Raw genomic sequence first — 19,138 nt, 5'->3', positions numbered from 1 at the left:
TTTCAGTTTAATTACAGTGAATTATGATTGAACTTGTCACACTTGTGTCAATGAGTATTCATAACAGACCTTGGAGGAAAACAGGAATTGTATATATAAAGCTGTTAAGGATCCACGAGACCTTAAAACAGCTGGAACAGCTAACCAGAGTGCAGTCGCCCTTTTTATTCCAATTTGCATGGCAAAATTATCACTTCTTTCAATTTAACAAGCCTGTTGATAGCAGAGACAGCTCAATATGTGCAATCTGACATTTTTAAAAGCATACCAGGCAGAGATCTGAAATACATGAACAGATTTGGCTCCAGCAATTAAAAGAAAACACAAAATTTGGGTGGCAATTTGTGTTGCAGGGAATAAAACGTGTTCCCAGCTAGAAGGAAAAAATGCAAGAGATTAACACAGCTGTACCATGTGTGTGCCCAGATAATATAATCAACACTTATAACAAATTCAAAAAGATTGGAGGTTCGGGTAGGAGGGGAAAAGGAGAAGAGAAGGTAAGATGAATGGACAAGAGAAAAGAGAACGAAGGGGGATGAAGGAGGTAAGAGGAGAGATGCCAGATGTGGGAGATGAAAGAAAGGTGGCCATTACAAATTCAGCATGGGTGGAGGTCAGTAGGAGGATGCAGGAGGAAGGAATAATGGGTTAGCAGGAAAGGCAGGGTTTGGATCGAGAGAAAAATGCAATTAAATATGGATCAGTCAATATAGAGAAAAAATGTTCTTGGTGACCACTCAAAAAGTAGGTTTCACTAAACTGGTTTATTCAGAAGTATGCATAAGCCAGGGAAGTATAGTTTTCAGTAAATGCTACAAAATTAACTAAAAGGGACAACTAAATAATACTGCCTACAGATCTAGTTTGTTTGTTTTGTTTTTTGGCTTCAATTGGGTCACGATTTTTGGGTTCAATTCAAAATTACATCCACACGGGTGCCAAACTGTTTTTAGACAGCTATGGTGATAACATAAAAGTATGCAGGTTGTAAAGGAATCGGAGGGGAAAGAGAACAGGCGAGAGCACAATTTACATCAAAAGTAGCGAAAAGTGATACCTCTAACTGAAAGTTCAGTCCCCTCTAATGTTATCAAAGGTAAAATATCAAAGGTACACAAATCTCACATATGTTCATGGGTTTAGGGGTGACAGTTATCACAAGATTACATTCATGAGAAAGTAACTTACATTATAAAAATAAGCTTTCTGGGGAAATCAATGCTTCCTGTTTGACCATCAGGTATAACATAATGAAGAAAATCTCAAGAGAATGTTCACAACACATTTAGCACCTTAAAGCTGGGTGATATAACAGCAAAACATTGTGATACTTTGGTGTTAAAAATGGTGAAGGCCAGTGTTCCACACCCTGAAGGCACAGTGTGCATGTCAGCATTTTGTCATTTTCTCTCCCATGTTTTCTTTACCTTTGAATTGACAAGACGTGGCTGAAAGTACAAGTACCTATGTCAACTGTCAACAGCAAAAACGACGGACGTATGGAGTAATTTTCTTTCACAGTCGACAGTGACAGACAGCCAGGAGACACTACAAGTCCGTTCTTTAACACAAAAAACTTGGCAAAGCATCGGAAAAGCAGTCTAAGAGCAATGACACTCATTTGGATTCATCTTTCGGTTTGACTGGCAAACATCTCAATATGCAAACCCAACATTTACACTAGTAATGTTAACTTACTACTACAAATGGAAAGCTGCTGCAAATCACGTGTTCGAAAAATGCAGATCTTGAAAACTACCTGCACATTTATACTACCTATACATCTTTGCACCCAGTAGAGCACAAACCTCTGCCAAGGAGATGTACGGAGTCCTACCGCCGTTTAATAAGTGAGAACTACTTCAAATTTAGAGTTAACTATGAAAGAAATCACATAAATTCAGGTGTAGGTGGCAGCAGCAAAAAACACTTAATAGAACATAAATAAGAGGGTTACTGGGCATGAAATAAAGCAAACATAAATGGCAATGACAGCACGTCTGGCACTTCAGGGTAATAAAAAAACCAAGTGAGGATTATTAGCCTGCACACAAGTGCATTAAAGTAGACTGGGTACAAATGACTCTCTACCTGCTTGGTGGAGGTCTACACTCTATTGAGCACATTTTCTTTTTTCATTTTGTCAAACTAGATTCCCACAGGATCGTTAACAAAAACTGGATCTTGGATGTTTTAATTATTAAAACTGAAACAAGCTCCGCGTCACTTACTTTTCTTGGTGCTTTAGGTTTAGTCATGTTTCAAAATAGGCACTGAAATATTTCTATAGGTAAGGCTCAAACAGATGAAGAAACAATAAGCACAACAGTTAAAAAAAAAGGTGGTTAGAAGTAGTAAAGGACACAAAAGACACCAGCACAACAGTTGAGAATGATCAAGATTAAACAGTAGGAAAGGGTGAGATAAGAAGTGGGACAATCTGAGCCCAGGTTTTTGTTAAAGAAACCAAAATTGGTAATTGCCTTACATGCTTACCGTCGAACCTCGCCTCATCTTCTCCTTTCTCTGTCTCTGCAAGCCAAAAGTATTTATACGATCAAGAGGCTGACTCTACGACAGACACATCTTCCTCCCTGAGAAACCAGCCATGAGCCACAGGATTAAATGTGTGTTAGAAAGTCTTTGCTGTGTGAGTATGCTGCTCTGGCTCATTATGAACACAGTGTTCTAATAGTCCAAATGTACAATGTGTCTAGCAGAGACAAAAAGTTCCCTCTGTGAGTTTCAGCAATAAGACATAGTATCAATTGTAGATAGAATATCAAGCGATTTTTGCCCCCTAACTAACACAGATAAATGATCAGTTGGGGCATATTAATAGACAACATCAATCAATGACTTATAATCAGCATCAGGGTTGTGGACTGCTCCAATCATTCTTTGATATGCAGAGATGAGCTGTAAAGCCTGGGTGGTGGACCGTTTCCCCGTGCCTTAGAGCCTTTGCAATTTAACACTGATGACCAGCATTAAATTACTAGATGCTACCAGAGGATGTCTGATAAATTTCAATTTCTTCATGTTGCAAGAACAAAGTACTACATGGCTAATCAATATAAATTAAATTAGCTATTTTTAGCCTTATGGGTTAATTGCATGGTCACATGCCTGAGTCTAGCTATCAGCAGAAACAGTATGTAATTCTACACCCTACTGATGACTGGAAGACAATGACCCGACTATCTAATTGATAATTGGTCGTATTCAACTAGTCAGCATTGGTCCTTTAAATTGGGTGCTGATGAGATCTATAGTGTCATTAAAAAAATCTCTAAGGTTATATCTCTGGTGGCACTGCTGAAAAACAGCTCAAATCCATATTTGCTGCGCACATGCAGGTTGAGAGGTTGGACACAGCTCTCGTTTTGATTCTGACAAGTTGAATGTAGCCCAGATTACATTTAGGTCTGGGAGACGGTGAAAAATGTGTGTGGGTTTTTCCTTGCGTGCATGTGCACATGTGCAATTTAGTATGTTTGGTGAGTAAATTAAGCCTCTGGAGCCACAGGACAAATCTGACAGATGAAATGAAGAGAGGGAGCCTAGAGGAGAGCTGAGAGCACAGAAGAAATGCTGAGCGGAGGAGAGAAAAATAGAGGAGCAGGCGACAGGAGAAGGGGTGAGAGGAGAGGTAGAGATGAGCTGAGGAGAGCAGAGCAGCAGGGAGGAGGAGGAGAGCTGAACAGATGAAACGGAGAAAGGACAAGTGGCGAGAAGAAGAACAGAGTACGACTACAGCAATTTTTTCAAGATATACTGTTAAGAAAAACTTAATTTTAAACATAACGAAAGAGTAGCACTTTTATAATCACCTCTCAGATACACAGAGTCCAAAGAAATCAGGAGTATTGAAACCTTTCATCAGCTCTCTCCACGAATGACCTCTTTAAAGTCCTTTCATTGCACAAAGACTTTGAGGAACACCGACTCCTCAATTAAAGTCCCGCATCATGACAAAAGATGCTACTTCTCCAGAAATGGTACTGTATCTTTGTGTCAAATGTGTTAAGCAAGTTGAGAAATTAATGTTTTTGTCCACTGGCTACAGCAGCGTGTGAATCCATTACCGCCTTGTTCATTACTTTACCTTCCAGATTGCTTTTTAGAATAGAATTGCAGGTCCATACAATGATTGGTTACCTGCCAATGGCCGGTGGAGTAGACTAATTTGCCAGCCACAGCCAAAATGTAACAGCGTTTGGCTGGTGGCTGCTTTTAATTTTCCAGCTTCTTTTTAAAGCCTTGGTCCTGAAAATGTCAGCATGGATCAAGGGGACATTTAATTACACATTTATTTACTTTTTATTCCAGCCTCTGTACGTTTAAAGAAGGCTTTATTTGCCCGCTTACTTTGCCAGCTTCTATACCTTTGACATTCGATTGATCCTAATAAGAATTAGCATTTCTCTAAAGATACTCTTTAGACTGCTTTAAATAAAACAGCTATCCCAAGAAGTATTTTTAAAAATATCTGCTGCTATGAGGTCTATCACAGGCTTGACAGCTGCGAGGAGATCAGTGCCAGGATCTGTGCCCCCGAGGGTTTAAAATTAGATCTTCTGCGCCTGAGGAAATCCTACCTTTCTTGCCTTTGTTCAGTTGGCACCCTACAAATCACAATCTCTCATCTGTCCATCAAAGTGAACCATAACAAAAAAAAAAGTATTTTTGAAATCGGCAACAAAAAAAGTCTGGAGTTTCCTGGGTGTTATTTTTTTAGCGTTAAACTACAACACTGCATGCTGTGATGGTGCAAAACAGCGCGTCTAGACTGTCCCTGTGTCGATTCGCTTAATCGCTGTAGAAATCCATAGTATTTCTGTTCAGTCAGCCTACACACAATCTCCCCGCACTGGAGGATGATACAGACTTTGCAATGACAATGACAAACGGTTCTCAGTAGCTTCCACTGGAGCTGGATTTTTGAGGTTTCCTTTTCCTTCTTGTGCAATTTTCAGGCTTAGTCTATCCCCTTATGAAGCCATATTTTCTTATGAAACTACCTTGGCTGGGTGTTATCAGAAGCCCATAGAAGGGGCAGGCTCAGTTAGAAACCTGGTCCTGCTCGAGTCTCTAAACTTGTTCTGTCTTCTTCCTATCGTGTTATTTCTCCCTCTCTCTGTCACTCAGCTCACCTTCCCTCTTCCCACATCCCTACTTCCTCTACTTCTTCTCTATCCATCTTTTCCCTCTTCTACACCATCCTTTCCTCTAGATGCGATGATTAAGACTCGGTTACTCTAAACACCACAAAAGCCTCACCTGACGCAGCAGTGACTGCGTTTGCCTGGGTGTGTGAGCTCACTCAAATGTGCGCGTTCATACGACATTTTTGAAAAGGATCAGAAAGACAGGACTAAAAATGGAAAGCAGGGAAAGACAGACAAAGAAGGCAGGAGAGGGGGTGCCACGCTGTGAATATTTTAACATTTTATTTCACTCAAGAAAGGAAAGAGTGGGAGCAAGTGAAACAAGGAGGAGAGAGGGAGGGGGAAGAGAAAGAGCAAGGACAAGGACAGAAAGTGTCTAAGATAGAAAAGAAAAAGAGGTGGTGGGGGGGACACCAGAATTATATAACATCTTTTGACTGAAATGCAGTTTCAGAAAAAAAAAAGAAGAAGAAGAAGAAATGGTCATGGTGGAGGAGGTTTGGGAATAAAATGCTGTGTAAGGCTTGGGCCTCATCACTAGAAGCAACTCACGTTCACACTCATGCACACACACACACAGACAAACACACTCCCGCACACACTTTGGTATAAGCAACTCACGTTCGCTGCCACAGCCCAAGAGCTACCGCAAGAATATTTATTGGCTACCAGCTCAATGGCTGTATTGAAGAGAAGGATGAGAGAGAGAGAGAGAGAGAGAGAGAGAGAGAGAGAGAGAGAGAGCAAACTGAAGCAACCAGAAAACGAGGAAAGAGGGAGAGAAGCTGTTGCCTGTTCCACTCATCTCTCCCTCTTTCCCTTCATCCTACCTGTATGCCAATTCCCTTTTCTCTGCTTTGCCCCGCAACACACCATACATCCACGCATACATCCCCAACCCCTTCTCACTCACACTCTTGCACTGACACCTCGCAGACATCCTCGCGCGCACGCAGACACCTCTCGCACACTAGCAGAAGCACACCCACACTTTCCTCTTTACAAACGCGCGCGCGCTTGACTGCATCAGTAAAGAAAAAGAAGAAAAAATTAAAAGAAGAAGAAGAAAAAATGTACTGCCGGCCATTCTCACTCAAACCGTGTGACTGCGTGTGGGTTCGCTTATTAACTGTCTGTGTATGCGCGCGTGTGTCTGTGTGTTTGCGGGTGTCGCATCCCCTTACCTTGGGCGCGCGATGAGAGCGAGCAGAGAACGAGACTCCACAGAAAACAGCGCATCGCCGTCATTCCTCCGTCCCTCATCCTCTCGTTCGTCCCCCTCATCCTCCTCTTCGTCGTCACCCTCTTCATCCTCCTCGTAGCCGACGAGAGGTGCGTGAGACAGCGTTCCGTGCCGCTATTAGTAATATTATTAGCATCAATACATCTTCCGTGAGCCGAGCTCGAGCCCTCTAAGCTCTCACCGGGCCGCATGCTGCTTCACATCCAGAAAACGGAGGGAGAGAGAAAGAGAGAGAGAGGGAGAGATAGAGAGAGAAAGAGAGAGGGGGAGAGAAACGGGAGACGCGTGCGTTTTCTTTGCCGCCTCCTTCTAACATAGACTAGATAAATCCTTCATATCCGAAAAAAAAATCTAATAAATTCAGTCAACATCCACCGAGGGAGAGAAAAAAAAAGCCCAGAGAAGCAGAGGGGTGGAAGGGACGGGCGCACAGGTTGCCTCTCTGTCTTTAAATCCACTCTCCGCTAGGTTTTAGCGGTGCTTGTCGTCAGTACCTCTCTATTCCGTCCCGTTCCATTGCAGAAAAGTGATAGAGAGGGAGGGAGAGCTTCAAATCCACACTTCCCCTCAGCTGCATCTCCTCTTCAGTCTGAAAATATTAGGCTCTGTGGCGTTTTCCCTTCTTATATGCCTCTCCTCCTGTGCTCTTATGTATACTGCGCGTTCCCTCTTGTTCTGTCTTTTAAAAAATATGTATATCCCCTTGACTTTTTTTTCTTACCGCTCAATATCTCAAAAATGAACAGGGATATCTGTTTTTAATAGGGTATCTGTTCGGAAAATCTTCCTCTCTTCCGTGCGTGTGTCAAAGCTTCTTTTTCTTTCCCTTCTCTGCACCTCCTTTCGCTTTCTTTCTATCTTTCTTAATTTCGTTCTTTCTTCACAAACAATTGCGATGAAAAAAATGTACCTTTACCTCCCCAAATAAGAGAAATTGATCTCACCGTTTCTCATTCATTCGACTTCTTTTCAAAAAAGCGTCACAGTCACTGCGTCTCATTATCCTCACCAAACAAGTCAAACCAGAGCTCGCTCGTGATGTTGAGCCAGTCCTTAAGTTCTCTTGGGAAAACCAAACGAGGAAAGGATAGTGAAAATCCCTCTTGTCAGAACCCCTAGGAGACGTGCATCGTTCCCTCTGCTCGGTGTGCTGTGGTCTTCTCTCCTGGTGTACTGGTTGGTGCGTCTCTTCCCTCTGCGCTGATACAGGGATGCTGCTTTCAAGAGCTCATCGTAAGCTCCCGCTTCTATTCACGTGCGTTTGGTCGGAAATAATAGCCTAAAACTGACTCGGTGTCACTCTTTGCCACTGCAGCTCTGTAAAAAGGACAGTTTTCATTGATTTACACCGGTGTCAGGGAATGGTTTCTTACCAAAACTGAACGTCTAGTCAAAATTTATTATAAACGGGGAAAAAAAATAACAAATACTCAAAAGGTACATCTTAAAGCAAATGGTAATTAAACTCATAATTAGTAACATGGGCCAACTAATGATCAACTAACAGTCATCACTCAATTACTCCATTTGTCTTTTGAAATAAAATCAATACAAGGAGGAAAACGTGGGAATTTGGCGGTAAATGGTAGACAGAAATGTTTGAGTGTATCTAATGCCGACTGAAGTGCACTGCTGATCCCTTGAAGGCATCTAAAATACTTTAAGCTAATGCTTTGAATATGTTTAGAGGCAATGCCCTATTTTGGTATATTTGCAGAGCTCCTTGCCTCCACTTTATATTAACAAAGTCCACAGGGGAAATGTGTAAATGCACCAAGTCATTACCAAAGAATGATAACCTCATAATAGTTTGCAAGTGGGTATAAATAGCATGCCACTTCAGGCACATTTAGCTTACCACATCTATGCAGTAAATGTATCTTTTTTTTGTTTTTCCTCCCCCCAAAAGGGTAAGAAAGAAGGGTAAGAAATAATGGACTAAATACAAAGTAACATGGAGGCAAGGCCAAGAGGTTACCATGACTAAACACCCAACAGGTCAGGTCCCTCCAGTGTGCAGTTTTGGAGTTTATGTATTGATTTATTTAGATTCATTTCTTGCTTTTTTATATGCTGAAGAGAAACAATTGGCATAGGAAAAAACACATCACTGTGTCATGACTTTTATCTGTTAAAGCCTGGATTAAAATCAGAAATGTCCAAAAAAGAAAAAAATGCTACATATGGTTCTATGATTTTTGTTACAGCCTTATGTTCATACTTAGCAGGCTTAAAGAGGCTATGTGGGTGGATAAAGACCTTGATGAGCCAATGCTGCTTGCTCCATTGACGCCGAATCCAAATAATCTTTAAGCCTGGTGTCTATATTAAAAGAATCCAATTTCTCCACCTTCCAATTAACAAGCATTGTCCATTTCACTGAAAGGAAGGTTAATCCCATTGAGTGTCGTTAACCCACTGTTGGACATAATGGGGAATTTAGAATGAATATTTCTGCAAAAAGTTCATTTTCATTAGTCTTTGTTAGGTTAAATTCCCATCTGTGCATTTCTGGGTTTTTCAGTTTCATGTAATGGTTTGATTTAAGACAAGATACCAACCTGATTATTTCCGTAAGGAATTATAATATTTCCAACTTACTCACAGCAAGAAGGTCCTGGGTTAAAATCCAGGTATCCAGGCATGTCTGTGTGGAATTTGTATATTCTTGCAAGGGTCCACAGTGGGTACTTCAGGTTCCCCAGTAGTCAAATCCATAGTGTTTGGTTACCGGTAAGTGGTGACAGCTGTGACAGGCATCTGCAACCCTGAATTGCACAGAGAGAAGAAAATGGATAATTATGCATTGTTTTTCTTTAAACAGTTTGTGTTGCCACTTTTGATATCACAACTTTCCAGCAATCCTCAAAATTTCTTGGATTAAACTTTTGTGTCTTTATTCAGTTGAAATTTGCAGGCAGCACAAAAAGAGAAGAAGAGTATATGTTGGCTTGTTGTCCACTCTTGTTAGTCAACATTCACTGTGTAACAAATCCCAATGGTCAAATTGTTGTTGATGCCAAACTAACAAAAAGTCTACATTTAAAATGTGCTACAAATATTCAAATGTACAAAACATTTGTGCAAACAAGTTGGGAAATTGATACTGGCTTCATTAAATGAATTCTGTCAGCCAATTATCCAGCTTAAAAGTTTGTGCAAGTTGATTTGTATTCAAAACACAAACAAAGAGACAGAAAATTGTATACTGGCATCAGTGATTCTACACTAAATCATGACATCTGATGTAAAAGTTGTTCTAAAATTGATTTTAACGACCAAGTGTACTCTGTGGCTATCCATTTTTCACGTACATCCATTTTTAAATTCACCCTTTAGAGGAAGGAATCTCCAATCACCCGTTACCTCATGGTTTCCCTTCAAGGTTAAGTTGTATTCAGACTTGAGATTTCTGTGAGATCTAGTTCTTGAAGCCTTACCAGCTGACATAATTTGAGCTTGTAGCTGAAGTTTTTTGAATGGTTGAGTGTAGCTGTATGTACTGTAGATGGGGTTACTTACTTAGATAACTACCAAAAATGAAATGTTAATCACACCATTCTTTACAATATAAAGTATCAATGAAAAACAACACTAGAAGTTGCTGAATATGAGCAGTAAAAGCTACCAAACCCAATCTCCAATCCACAGTTCTGTTTTCTGTTAACTTTTGTGTCAGTTAGTCTTCTGACATACTCCTTATCTTAAAATTTCTTTTCCTTATCTTCATTTTTTATGTTGTTTATCTTTATCTGATAATCAAATGTTATTAGATCCAGTAAAACTTAGTTGCAACAACTCCAAGCTGAGATATGCACACATACATCCAATCCAGGGCTCAAAGCATCTAACTGCAAAAACAATTATCCTTTGCCAGACAATATTTAACACTTACACTTCCTAGATGGCACTACTCTTAAAATATATAAAATATAAATAAATTTAGTTCATTAAGTGTTATTATATAGAGGCTTAAGTGCTAATATGCTACCCCCATTTGGGAAGCCATTATTTTTGGTCTGTTTTACTCCCATGTCATTAGAGACCATCTTGCAATGGGTTTATGTTAGTCATGACTACTACATCTGTCTTTCTGTCAATAGGGAGTTAAAACGAGCATGTGGGACGTGCACTTCTGTCACCACTTACTCAGTACCACAGTGTTAGACCACACCCATCTTCAAACTCAGCCTTCATTGTAATCTAAACTACTTTTCTGTAAGTTAATCCTGCCATGATCATATCTGTGCATTGCAATCCTGCAGTATATCCACCCATCTACGTGGGATTCATTCCTGCTACGGTTGGTGTTTGGCACAAACACATACACACACAAATAGAAAAAAAACAATACAAGCCATTCTCTCTCAGTAGGTAATTAATAGTATTAAATTAGTAACGGTGCTTTTGATTTCCTGATCATTGATTCTCAGTTTGAGTGCAGCTCTGGTGTAATTTACAGCATCTGAGTGTGCGGAGAAGAGGCGAGTAAACGGGGCATGTGTGCTTTTCTGTTCTGAAATGATTTTAAGAAACGTTTATGTGGTGGAGGAATATCCAACACTGGTGAAATTGTGTACATGCATCTATGTGAGAGTTAGCAGGAATATGTGACAGCGAACTGGCTTGCATGCCTGAATGTATGTGTGTGTTTGTGAAACCTGCTCCCAAATGCTCCCTTGAAGCACTCTTCTGCCATCTACAGGCACCTTCTCTCCCCCTTCTTCTCTCTCACTTTCTCCCAAACAAAAACTTGTGTTAATCATTTTGGCATCATTTCAATATTCAGTGCAAAACCGCTGTTTCTTGGAGTCTGCGTGCGTATCTAGTCCATATGCATGTACATGGATGTCTTGAATCCTCCGTGTGCACAATTTCTGGGCCCTACATTAGCTGTCTGTTGCTTTCAGAAATCAATAAGGCATGCGTGAGGTTCATGTCTGGAGAGAGAAAGAGAGAAAGGAGAGTAGAATGGAAGTAAGAGTGGGATGTAAAAAGGGAGAGAATGGAGGGAAAGGTGTTAGGTGGGAGATATGTAGGGGTGTGAAAAGGAGAGGAGCAGTAGGCAAGAATGCACTAAAAGATGCAAAGAGGAAAAAGAAGGCTGTACAACAAAAGAAGAGCCAAAAGGAGCAGAGGAGAAGAAATGAGAAAAGGAAAGTGGGTGAAAAGGCAAAAAGGAAGAAGACAGGAAGGAAAGACAAAAAAATTATGGTAAAAAACACTCAGGTTAGAGAAATGCAGATAAAGTCCAGGGAAGGAGGGAGACAAGAGGGGGATGGAAGGAGGTCCTGTGGCTAACGAATAAAATGGGTTGGTGGGGGTGGGTGGGGGGGAGAATGCTAGAGAGACTTTCATGAGTAATTCACTATTCACAGTGGTTCTTTGCAATTGCCCCAAAAACTAGACATACACAGCAGACAGATGTAATGTATTCCAGCATGTCCTAGAAACCCATGAAACTAAGATTCACTTTACATACTTTCCTTATTCTGCTGCATACTAAGCTTCATCCAGAAGAGCTTATATATTGCGAGCAGGTAGAGGCATCACTGTCTTGTTCAAAGCAACGTTGTTGACAGACCTGAACCTGATTTATCTCTGTAGGCTTTCCTACAGAGTGGTACCAATGGTTCAAATGATATGGCATATATCACTGCTGCATTTCAAAATCCTATTTGTTTGTATCCATTACTTTGCTATTGTTGTGAACAGTCAAAGTTTGTTTTTGATGATTAGAGGCGACACATCCAGTCTATTTGGATCCAGAAGCCAACAGCTGGCATCAGATTATATCAATTGTCAATTTTCTTCTCTGTTTACAGGCCTTATTATGGGAATTGTGAATAGGACAATGGAACATCCTAGGTTGTTTTTTTTTAAACGGCCCTTTTTATACAAATTATGTTGTATTGTGTTTGTCATGTCTGAATTATCCTGAAGCAATAGCGCATAGAAGCAAGTAAAGCTGAAAAAAAGGCAATTCATTAGTAACCTGGGAGAGACCACACCACTGTCCTTCTGTTCTCATGCAATAATCATTTTCAAACTCACATACATGGCCCAAACTCTGCATTTTGACTATATTCTAACTGTTTGTGTCTCTCATTTTTACAGTAAAGCAAAGTGTCAGCGTGGTATACGGCTGTTCCATGCTGTAAAAGTGTACTCAATATGGTCATTCAGAAAATCACTAAACTTCAAGTGTCAGGTTATACAAATTCTTTTAGCCTGAGCACAGATTCAGCAATAATTTGCTATTTCAAAGATCAATTGTCCTTTTAACAGTAAAGTATTAAAGCCAACAGATGAGCGGTAAACAACACCGAGTTCCCTATTACCAGATCCTTTCATCTGTACATTCACACAGGTGTTGAAAAATCATCTTTGTTTATTTGTCTTTTCTATTCATTGACCCTACCCAAGAGACGGATAAACTGTATAATGACTAGACTGAGCCTGACAGTCATGTAGCAGCGACAGGTTTGATTTAAATGTCTTTAATATGGAGAGGAATCTCACTGAATGTAATTGATATGCTCAAGAACAGCAGGACGCCCCGGTGCTAGGAGCAGTACGCTGCCAGATGTGCATTCTGACTATTTGACTTGAGCCCTTGCGGGACTAGCAAAAACCGGTCATGTCAGTAAATGAGCAGACGGCTTAACTGCAAATGTGGGACATAGGAATCCCATATGTAAGGAATCTTGTGAAGAAAAGCATCCAAGCAAAACAAAAGGATGGATTTATTTATTTATTTTTGTCACTGGAGCATGATCCCTCAATGGGACATGCGCTAATGAGGTAATTGACTAACGAGATATCCAATCAGGAGCCACAGTGCCGGAGGGCGGGAAGGCGGCTGCTGTCGACACGATCGAGTTATTCCCGTTTTGCAAACACACACACACACACACACACACATGCACAGTTATGCAGGCAATAGTGCCCACACACCCCACAACAGAGAGAATATTTGTTCATCACCAGCTGCCTGTATACAAGCAATGTTGCTCGTGGGGTGTGTATGGAGGGAGACAGATTGTATGAGAGTGTGTGAATGTGTGTGTGTGTGTCTGTCTGTGTGCAACGGGGTAGTGTACAACAAGAAGCAGCATCATTGACTTTACAACAAGGTGCCAGTGGCTATTGCAAGCACACACACACACACACACACACACACACACACACACACACACACACACACACACACACACACACATACAAACACCAGGTTTTGGCTCTGATTAGTTTCACACATGGCAGACAATATCAAGAGTGTTACCCCTGGTTATTGGGAGGACAGATACAGAGGCCATCTGATTGAAAAAAGTAAGCGGGGAGGAATAGTGTTACTGTCAGTGTTTAGCAGAAACCTCGTATGTGCAACATTCAGTCACTGTTCGTATGAGGTTTCACAGACACCCTGACATTTTGTTTATTGTGTTCACTCAGAGTTGAAGGCTATCACAATGCTTTGTTTGCTGAGTAAGTCCAGTGACTAGAGTATAGATATAAATATCACCCAGTTTCTTTTTATTCTTAAAAACTTGACTTTGGTCATTTCACAACAGTTCACCCACCCACATGTAAAGTGGCATCCTTGGATGTGAAAACAGAAATTGAGTAAAACATATGGCTGCTGCACAAAAGCATTGTTTTGTTTAGGCATTCAAGCATTTTCAATACATTAGAGACAGTGTACATTCTTACATAAAAAGGAAGCTACCTATAGAATTTAAACATAGCCTGGATATAAAAGATGGACAGAGCCACTTCCTGTTCAATAGCTTCTTTCTGATCATAATTTTTGACCCAATTTTGAGTTTTTGAAAGCAGACGTGACTCACACTTTGTTTTTTTTATTCAAATGGTGGCTTTCTTCATTTCTATTGTAATATCTCTATGCCTCATATTTAGACTTCCAGTGAATGGGTAACAATTTAAAGATAAACACTTGGAATCAACTCCAGATCATTTATCTGCTTAATTTGTCATGAAATACTGAGGGAGCAGGTGTTGTGTGACTATTACGCTGTCCAATTACTTCTGAGCCTGTGAAAATGAGGGACTGTGTTTAAAAAAATGGTTATAATTGTAAAATAGTGTACAAAGGCAACGTGTGAAAAATTGTGTTATTATCCAAGTACTTTTTTCTGCGGTTGTAAGACTTGAAAATAGTGACTGAGATCATAAATTCATCATTAAACTTTTTGTTAATATAATTTTTTATATATAATAAGTATATTATGTTCATATAGCCTGGTATGCAATCAGACTTATTTTTGCAACCAGGGTAGATGCCCTCTGCTGGCCATTAGAAAGAATGCAGGTTTAAGGCACATGAGCGTCACGTTTCACTTTGCCCATCTTTTCTATACAGTCTATGATTTTACCCCATGGTAAAAATGTTCTTTTGCTCTGAGAGATAACACCCACTTTACTGCTGTTTATGCACACTGGCATCTCCGTCAAGCAGCATTTATCTTTAAGTCTTTCAGCTGATAAAACAAAACTTTAAACGAGTCTGAGAGCAATCCTCTTAGTATTATTGCACCCTGAAATAAGATATTGAAATGCCGTCTGGTTTTTAAGGGGTGTACTGGACATGGCCCTCAGCCACCGGCTCCCATTACTTTCAGATGGCAGTGATTTGGATGAAATCTACTGCACTCAACTGAGCCGTGTGTGTCTATGTGTTTGTGTGTATTCTCTAATAAAGCAGTGATAGATTGTGGTCTGGAGCCATTTTGAGTGAGATGGACTGAATCTAAGTATTGTAGTGCCTGCTTTTATACTCCCTCTTTCAATCTGTATCTACCTCTCTGTGTCTCTCTCTCACACACACACACACTACTTTACCCTTTCTTCAGTTTCACACACTGCCTGCAGGAAAGGAGAAATCTTCTGAAGTGGTTATTTATCTACATCTCATTCCCTCTTTTCACAACGTCTTTCCTCTCTACACTATCAGAGCAGGACACAACCGCATCCTCAATCACAGAAACTTGCACACACAGGCAGGGCATTTTAGAGTTGTAAATCCAGCACCAACCGAGAAGCTGTCACTAGCCACACCAGATAAATAAGGAGCAATTGGGAGTGTGCGCGCGTGTGTCACTATGCAAACTGTGTGTGTGTTTGGGATGAGAAAAATTGAATTTACAGCTTTCAGTCTAATGAAGTAAACAATGAGGTCACATTTAGAAACATCATCAAAAGAGAGAAAGTGGAGTACAGTGGTTTTCAGACCTGTCAAAAAAAAAATGCATTCATCCAATCTTTCTGTTTATCTCCATTAAAATTGCCTCAATTGAATTAAAAACTGTTAGAAGAAGAAAAAAAAAAGAAAATTTTCCTTAATGATTATTATTTTTTAAACAAATTAAACTTTGATTTTATGTATTTCAGCTGCGTTTAATCATATTTATTGAGGGTTTGCAGCAAAGTTTGGTGTAAAGCACCTATAGAAGAGTCTACATGTTCAGATTTATTGATGAGTGTCCATTAAATGATTCTTCATTTTTCACATTGCAGTGATTTTGAAAGTAGGCACTGTACACATTAAAAGTTTAGGGAGCCTGTTCTGGAGTTAGACAAGAGGTGTAAGTGACTCAGCTTCAGACTTGCAGTTGTATCAGAAATTGGAGGAGCTTTTAAACATGTAGGAGTGGATAGAAAGGCTCAGTGTGCAATGATATGTCCAAATTACATGAATTAATTAGTCATTTTGTTAATTGAAAATGTTAAGTTTGGTAAATTTATTGACACATCCATTCACCTCAATCTCCTCCCTGTGTGGTGCTCTTATGGTACTTTCCTTCCCAAGGTGCAAGGAGTCGTTTGTGTGACACAGATATGAGTAAATGATGCTGCTGTTTTCCCTGTGAGGTCAAACCTAAGAGGAATTACTCAAACTATTTAGAAACAAATTATTTTTAATGAAAAACTAGACCAGTCACAGTATTATGATAATAAACCAGCACAGCCTGTTCCATGTTGCATTTATGTCTGTTACCTCTTCCTCTTCTCCCCTATGTGTCTCCATAAATGTCTTACTAAGCTGCATTCACTGACTTTTGTTTATGCATTGCTTGTACTTTACATTTCACTCTGTGTCATGCTTCTGCAGAATATATTATCACAGATCTAATGGAAGAAAATAAATCTGAAATGTACTTGAAGCACAACAAGAGGATGGACATCAGTGTTTTCTTGATTGGAATGAAGTGGACAATCTATGTCGCCAATGTGCGAATGTGTAGGTTTTCTGGAACACCTCTGCAGTGGAAGCAATCAAAACGTGCCACACGCATGCCAATTAAAGAAATAGCTCAACATATTGGGAAATGAGTCTATTTCTTGCCAAGAATTAGTTGAGAAAATCCCTTCTGCTCACATGTTTTTTTGTAGTGTTTTTTTTTATTACTTTAAATATTAAGCCAGCTTGGTGTAAGGATTTGTCATGCTCAAATGAAGGATTCTGATTTACTTGAGTCAGATCAAATTTGTTAAAAAAAAAAAAAAAAAAAAAAAAATCATAGAATTCACGTACAATAAAGAATTAGCTGTCATGAAAAAGTATTCACATCACAGTAATAACACAAATAAACCTTCATTCTGGCCAAAAAAGAGAGGTCAGAGACTTAGTGTTGTTCAAAAAAGATTATAATTTCATACAATGTCAATATTTTCCACTAATCCTATTTGCTGTTTGAGACATCATCCATATTCAGGTTAAGTAACTGAGATGTGAGTAAAAGAAAGCACAATCGGGTTCAAAGGCTTATGAGATAAATATGGATTGTTTTGAACTGCAAGAGATGCAAAGCTCCTCTGCTAGAGTCCAAATTAGTTCTCCTTTCAAGACAAAATGATGACAAAAAAACGAAGAAAAACATTATTTCTCCTTGCTCTTCATGCAAATGGAAGTATGAGTGCATGCTGTGCCGCAAGTGGTAGTTGTTTTTGCTGTTACTGCCTGGTGCTTTGTGTTGGTTTGGTGATGACCTATCTCAGTTCTTTGGTTTTTTATAGTATTTAAGTAAAAGTTGGAGCCTCAGGGGAGGATGCATCTGTCCGTGTCCCAGATAGATGGCTATGCTGGAAATATGAGGGGTTTTTTTGTAACCCTTGGTGACAGGTCACTGAGAGAGACATGTATTAGACTCATGCAGATGTGTTGTTGGCCAGGATTCCTGGTGGTGGGGGAAAACTTTTGTTCCTTGAATTATTTGCTTATGCACTGTTTTACCCTTCTATGTCACTGTTATGCTCCAAATTATTTGGAACATACTTGGCAATAAATGTTGATTCTGATTCTGGGTCAACTTTGTGCTTGTTGACTCACAGCAGTCTCAAAAGCCAAATGTATGTGCATGTTACAGGCTTATGATCACAATACTTTGCCCCAACAGAAGAACTCAGCATGGTTTAAACTGATCCAGTTCCATTCCATACATATCAAACTATCTGTAGACTGAGGAAGCTTATTATAGGTGCTCGGAAACTAATCAGCAGTAGGTTTCTTTGCTTTGGCGTCCTTGAATCTGTCCTGCAGCAGATCTGTAAATTAGGCTCATTGTGGTACTGGAAACAAATATCCATTCTGTTCTCCCAAGAAGCTATATTTTTGAGCATGTAGCAACAATCTCAAGGACATCACCATATAGAGATAACCTGCATTTGAAAGAGCAACAGGCAAAGGACAAGAAGTTACCTAGCAACAGCCATGGTGAAAGTTAGAATCAAAGTGCAGCTAATGAAAACTGGAAAGCACTTTATCAACAGCTTGGGAGTGGATAGAGTCACAGAGTTTGCCAGATGGGTCCCCGTTTTTTTTTTTTTTTTCTTTTTTTTAGACCCAATAATTCGGTGAAAAAAAAAGGAAAAAAAAGGTTTTTTAGTTATCTTTTGCATAGTATAAGTTGTACAGTATGGGTATCAGGCCAGTGAACATATTACATGTATTTGGTAAGACACTACTGATGCACAAAGTTCCACTGATTCATATTCCATACCTGCATGGTTTTTCTCAATTTGACTTAGGTCGATGAACCAATAATAATAATTGTCCGTAACAAATTTTGAACGATGAATTTGGAAAGCATAAATAGCCTGTTTGGCTTATTAATCCTTAATGAATGTTTCAGAAAGCAAGGAGGGAGTATGTTTAGATTTTACAACACACATTTTTTGGAGAAAAACATTTATAATCACACAAGATTGTGTTCATTTTTATGTAACACATGAACACAAAACAGTCATAAATGATTTAAACATATTTCACTGAGGCACCAGCATTCTGTAGCGCTTTCTCATAAGAAATCCCCATACTTACCATTGAAATTTAGCAACATTAACTCACTATTAATTAACAATTAGAACACTTGTTTATTCCAAACAAGTCTGGTCATTCAAAACAGTGGTAGGAAACCTTGTGTGTGTTCCAGACATGTTTGTTACAGTGCTTTGTTCTATATACTTCAAGGACTTTCCCTGCCTCACATACATGGCCCATTTAGCATCACCAATTAACCTAACATGTATGTCTTGGGACTGTGGGAGGATGCCCACTCCAGATTTTATGGAAACCTCACACAGAAAGGTTCCAGTCAGGATTTGGCCTGGCCAGGTTTGGAGCCTTTTTTATTGTGAGGAAACAATGTTAACTACCCCACTACTGTGCCACTCTATTTCAGATCTTGTTTCGATGTCATGG

At 39.7% G+C, this 19,138-nt stretch overlaps 1 protein-coding gene across 7 annotated transcripts in view; it reads right to left on the bottom strand.

Annotated features, from left to right (window-relative positions):
* The window catches only part of csmd3b (CUB and Sushi multiple domains 3b), a 395,380-nt gene extending 387,685 nt beyond the window's left edge, over positions 1 to 7,695 (bottom strand). For 4 of the 7 annotated variants that reach the window (XM_014332163.2, XM_014332164.2, XM_014332166.2 and 1 more), the window contains exon 1: positions 6,359 to 7,695. In XM_014332163.2, the coding sequence (XP_014187649.1) occupies positions 6,359 to 6,608 (250 nt within the window). In that variant the 5' untranslated portion in view covers positions 6,609 to 7,695. The remainder of the gene's footprint in view (positions 1 to 6,358) is intronic. The other 3 variants (XM_014332165.2, XM_005917576.2, XM_014332167.2) reach the window with 1 other exon arrangement.
* Between the last annotated feature and the right edge of the window lie 11,443 nt (positions 7,696 to 19,138).

Source organism: Haplochromis burtoni, unplaced genomic scaffold (assembly GCF_018398535.1).
Source record: "Haplochromis burtoni strain Fernald_Lab_line unplaced genomic scaffold, NCSU_Asbu1 Contig_25, whole genome shotgun sequence".
Classification (NCBI taxonomy): domain Eukaryota; kingdom Metazoa; phylum Chordata; class Actinopteri; order Cichliformes; family Cichlidae; genus Haplochromis; species Haplochromis burtoni.
This window is presented reverse-complemented; position numbering and strand designations above follow the sequence as displayed.